Source organism: Contarinia nasturtii, unplaced genomic scaffold (assembly GCF_009176525.2).
Source record: "Contarinia nasturtii isolate CC-2019 unplaced genomic scaffold, AAFC_CNas_1.1 Cnas_scaffold_6259, whole genome shotgun sequence".
Lineage (NCBI taxonomy): Eukaryota > Metazoa > Arthropoda > Insecta > Diptera > Cecidomyiidae > Contarinia > Contarinia nasturtii.
The window spans coordinates 1-5500 of record NW_022203517.1 but is presented as its reverse complement, the minus strand read 5'-3'; the positions used below and the strand labels follow the sequence as shown (position 1 = coordinate 5500).

General features: G+C 31.8%; 1 protein-coding gene across 1 annotated transcript; it reads left to right on the top strand.

The window, feature by feature from the left end:
- Positions 1-1687: 1687 nt before the first annotated feature.
- LOC116351776 (meiosis regulator and mRNA stability factor 1) lies at positions 1688-5495 on the top strand (the record flags this gene model as incomplete). The annotated part of the gene is made up of 10 exons (XM_031783913.1): positions 1688-2206; positions 2282-2678; positions 2746-2899; positions 3084-3262; positions 3325-4254; positions 4338-4574; positions 4639-4842; positions 4917-5070; positions 5132-5242; positions 5304-5495. Coding segments are annotated over exons 1-10 (2986 nt in total), but the record flags the coding sequence as incomplete, so codon positions are not given.
- Between the last annotated feature and the right edge of the window lie 5 nt (positions 5496-5500).

Here is a 5500-nt window from a genome sequence, read left to right as displayed (position 1 = left end):
CACCAAGGCGAAGGAACGCTGTTCGGTGCAGTTATTATTATTATTAAAATGTTTTCTATTCTTTCCACATTACCATTTGTCAAGTCGTTGGATCGCATGCTAACATTTTGGCATACCAGATTCGTATTCGAAAGAATGACTCAAGTCGATTTTCTTTCCAAGTGGTGAGACCAGTTTTCGTATTTGCGATGTGCTGTTTGACAAAATAACGAAAACCATTCTCCAACTTTTCCTTGCTTGGCCATTCAAACTGTTCATCACTGAAGTTTTCGACCATGAACCGAAACTCTGGCGGTATGGGATTTCGGCTATTATTATTGTAAACATTTTCGGCCAATACCGCATTGAAGCAATCGAAGAAGAACTGTCGACGATCCCGTCGCAAAAAGAACTGACGATCTTCATTATCGAGTGCTTCATTCACCTTGAATAAAATCAAAAGTGAGGCCAATGAGGCAACTTCCGTCATTTGAAGACTGCGCTCAAAGAATATTTGCGTCAGAACGAATTTTTTTTTTTCTTCTCTTACGTCATCGTATACTGGCGAATCGTTGTTATCTCTCTTTCTTTTCATTGTCGAAGAATTGATTTGTATCGAAAATAAAAAATAGACAAAAATTTAGAAAAAATGAACCAAATATAGCATAGATCACAAACACAATAAGATAAAACTTTTCTATCACAAATCAAATGAAACAGTAATGAAAAACGCATCATAAATATCACGTCTTACATCAACTAAGTGACTCTGTGTTCTAAATCGAATGATGAAATTTATTTCCAATGTGACATCAAATTTTTTCCCGATCGAAATGTTGTTGGAATATTCACAGTAAATTTTATCAACACTGTTATTTCGAAATTAAAACAAAAATGAACACAAAACCAACTGTGAATATGTCCATTCCACATCGAACACACAAAATCATTGTTAAAATGAAAAGCCACGCTATAAACACTCACATATAATTCTCAAGAAATCCTATTGAAAACAAAACAAAGTTTTATTGTAAACAAAATCGGTTGGTGCGATAGTTGTTTCAAAGTGATGGAAGTTGTTTATACTAACAATACTGTCACACGATGCGAGCACATTTTTAATACATATGTAAGAATAATTATTCTTACGGACACATATAAATGAAAATCGTTGGATTTGGTTTGACACATATACACCGCGCGAATAGAAAATTGTCAGAAAGATGTCAGTTGCATTTCGAAAATTTAAAATACAAATTTTTGGAAGTTATATTATTGGAAGTGAAAGAAACAAATGGATCCATTCCATTGGAATTCGTAATATTGATTGAAAACCATGCACATAATCTCTGTTCCATCAGAATGGGCCAAAAAACGTTACATTTTTCAACGTTAGAATGTACTTAAAACATTACAAATATGTTTGTTGAATATTTCATTTACTGTAAACTTGAATTGTGTTTCACTCTATTTGTTACATTTCATGAGAAATATTGCTTTTTCCGAAGAATTGTCATTAAACGCAATCGTTTGAGAGCACGTTTGTCGTTGCGCACGCACTCAATGTACCTGCTATTGATCACATCACACTATTGTTCTGTAATAGCTTTGCACAAATATTTAGCCTTCGACAAAGTAATAATATCGCGGGAGCATTGAGTTTTAATACTATTTTGTGTGTGTGCATGTGAATGTTTTCCTCGTTTCTTTTTTTTTTTTTTTGTTAAAAAACTTTTTGCATTCAGCTCTAATTTGAGATTTTAATATTTTATTAAAATTTATTTGAAATTAATTTGTAAATGAAGTCGACAAAATACAATTATAATAAATCTTTTGTTGATGCAATGCCTACACAACCGAGGTTCCACAAAAATGTGAATTCATCATCACATCGGCAATCTAATGCAATGAAGGAAAACACATTCATTACAAATATTGACAGTAGTAATTGTATTCGGCCAACTGGGGGAAATAACCAAAATATTGGATATTTCTATCATCAAACGCAGCAAATTGGTACTGGAATAACCACCCACAGCAACAACAGTAGACAAAGATTCGCGCCATATCCACCTTTTAAGCGTTCGTATGCACACGCTTTAATGCAACCCATGAACATTCGATACTACAACTATCAATCCCAAATTCAAAAACAACCAACATTGAATCATGTGAATGTTATTGATCAAAGTTCACTGAATACGTCACCGAACGAGTTTAGTTATAGGTAAAGTATTATTATACAACAACTATTTTTTTCTTCGAAAGATTTAAAAATAATTATTTTTTGTTTATATTAAAGTTCAAACCTTCAGCAAGGAAATATACATCTTGGAGCAACATCTATAGCAAATATGAATATATCCAGTATGAACGCAAATCGAAGTTCTCCGTATGAGAACAATTCAAAAGCATGTGTAACATTGCAGATCAGTAATTTAGACACCACCATAGAAGAGAATGTTTTAAAGCAAAATTTAATCAATCGTTTAAAACCCATTACGACTGTTTTATCTATTTATTTTGAAAGTTTATCCGTTGCAAAAATAAAGTTGCCTTCTGATCATCAGGCACGTCAGGTTATTGCGTACTTGCATCGAAAGAAAATTGGACACAAACGCATAACAGTTTCTTTTACTCGTGAATCATCAACATTAGATTCGTCAACTCTGAGATGTCAAGTTGCAGGGTTACTAAAGGTGAGTTTTATTTTGGTTTATTAATGTGACTTTGTATTTTTATTTTCACTAAAATATTTTTTTAAAGGACATACCAAATTACAAATTGTCCATGTATAAATTTCGTGAGCTGTTTCAATCACGATTCAAAACGTCAATCAGTGTTGTTGACTTACACGAAATGAAAGAAATTTGCACAATAATTGGAAACAAAAATGAAGAATTTATTACTCTACGACCAGGTAAGAATGTTTTTTCTCTTAGTTTATGATTTAAAAAAATAATAATAATATACAGCGTTCCTTCGCCTTGGTGGTTTATTCAAATTAACTTACAAATAAAAACTTCTTAGATAATATAAAAACTTCTTTGACCCGATCCATTAACAAATACCTTATTGCCCGTTGCCTGATTTTGATTTTCCAGAACTAATCAATTCTATCGAAAATAGTGAGCTTATGGAATGTTTTCAACATAGCGTTCCCTATTGCACACTGCATTTTGTCAAAACTCATCGTGGTTGGGCTGAACAAGAGATCGATCCCCTTCCTAATGTTCAAATGACGATTTCTCAAGTGCGCGATATTATTTTTGCTTTGCTTAAGGTAATTTAACGTTAAGGTATTTTTTTAAGGATATTTTATTTGAATCATCATTTTATTTTCAGAACCATGAAAGTATTATCCCAGTTGCAAGCATCGTTCATTGCATACAATCGGAATTGAGTATAACTTTGGAAAGAAATGAAAATGGTGTTAATTTTGAGCATTTAATCAGTTGTGTTCAAGGAATTCAAATTCAGTCGAATAAGTTCAGTATAAAAATTTTAAGTTGGTCAAATTCAAATGAAATGTCGCCAAAAAATCGAGAAATGATGGCTGAAGATGTTCTTGGCAACCGTTATTCGAAATATAGTAATACAACTGACTCATTTACTCAAATTTCACGGGAAATCGTTGAATTGATCAAGTTATCACCAAAGGCTACATTAAAATTCAGTCGTTTTATCCCTGCTTATCATAATCACTTTGGAAAACAGTGCCGTGTAGCGGATTATGGATACACAAAGTTGATTGATCTCTTCGAAGCATTGTCATCAGTTGTACAAGTAATGGGTGAAGGTGAAAATCGTCAAATTACCTTGACCCATAAAGTGCAAATGCAACGTTTTAAGACAGATCTATTGCGAATTCTGAGAACTCAATCAACCAAATCAATCCTAATTTCGCAAATGCCAATGATCTACGAACAGGTTCAGGGGAAAAAGTTCAATATAACAGATTATGGTATATGTGACATCGATGACATTCTTGATGCTCTGGTGAATACGAATGTTGTAGTTGTTACTTCAATTCCACATTTAATGGACACAATGATATCCATTCCGAAACGAAAACAGTCTGCAGCTGAAGTTGAAAAGACTAGTAATTTTGCGGGTGAAGTTTTGGAATTGTTTAAACACGCATCTCAATATACAATTTTGTTTGAAAAGTTTGCTTGTTCATATCATTATCATTTTGGTTACCAATGTCGTTTATCAGACTATGGATTTTTAAAACTAGCTGATCTAATGGAATCTATCGCTGGCATTGTTGAGGTTGGTAAAAAAGCAGCAAGTTAGGAATATAATTCCACCATCAAAATTAATCAATTGAGCACATGACGGATTTTTATTTCTAGATGGAGTTCTCCAATGAGGAAGACAGGAAGATTTTTTTATCGCCAACAACAGCTCAACGAATTTTTTCAGAACAAATAAAAACTTTAGTTGAATCATATTCTGGAACTAGTGACACAATGATAAACTTGCATGAAATTCTAATATATCACAAGAAACATTATGGATATCAAATAGTTCCACAAACCTTGGGCTTCGATGAGTGGTCAATTTGTATAAATTCTCTTCCGTATATAGAAGTAATTTAAAATGCATTTTTTCCGCAGGAAAAGACAAAAATTCGATAATTGAATTTAATTTCAGGTTTTAACATCCAATGGAATTATAAGTATTAAATGTCATCATGATGATGAGCATTTTCGTCAAATGTCCTATGCTGCAGTTCGTTTATTACTTGAGAATAAGCAAAAGAAATTGACACAATCAGAATTTATCCAAATGTTCTCTGAAAAATACAATGATGTTATTGATGAACATTTAATAAAATCAATGAAGCACGCTTTAAAAGTAAATATCTATCTTGCATAAGTTGAAAAAAATTCTGGAAAATTCTTATACAAATATTTTTTTTTAATTTATAGATTCATTGCACAAACAACTCAAAATACGTAAAAATGTCAGAATTAATGACTTTTGTTATTGATTTGATGGACTTTATAGAAGTTCGAGGAACTGTTAAATTACAAGATTTATTCAACGGAATGAAATTGTCTATTAAAGCATGTTTTCCATTTGGTAAGATACTTATACACTATACATTATAAGTATTTATATATAAATTGATTGTTTTTTATAGGATATCCAAATTTAACTACATTTCTATTAGCATTCCCCGACATATTTGTGTTAACATTGTCAAAGTCCAACAATGTCCGGAATGAGGTTACAGTAAATTCGCATTGTATTCGTAAGTTTTATGTTCGTTTGAAAATCAGATGTCATATAATATATATTCTTTTCATTTACAGTATCTAAAACAAACTATCCAAGTGATAATAACAATGAACTTGAAGCCGTCAATTATAATAGAACGAATGAAAACGATTCACATTTTTCTAGTAAGGCTATGATGGATTTGAAGTCTTCTGTACAAAATTCACAATCCAATGACATTGAAAAAGTGAATGATATAAGCGTAACTTTTGATAGCTTATTCAATAATACT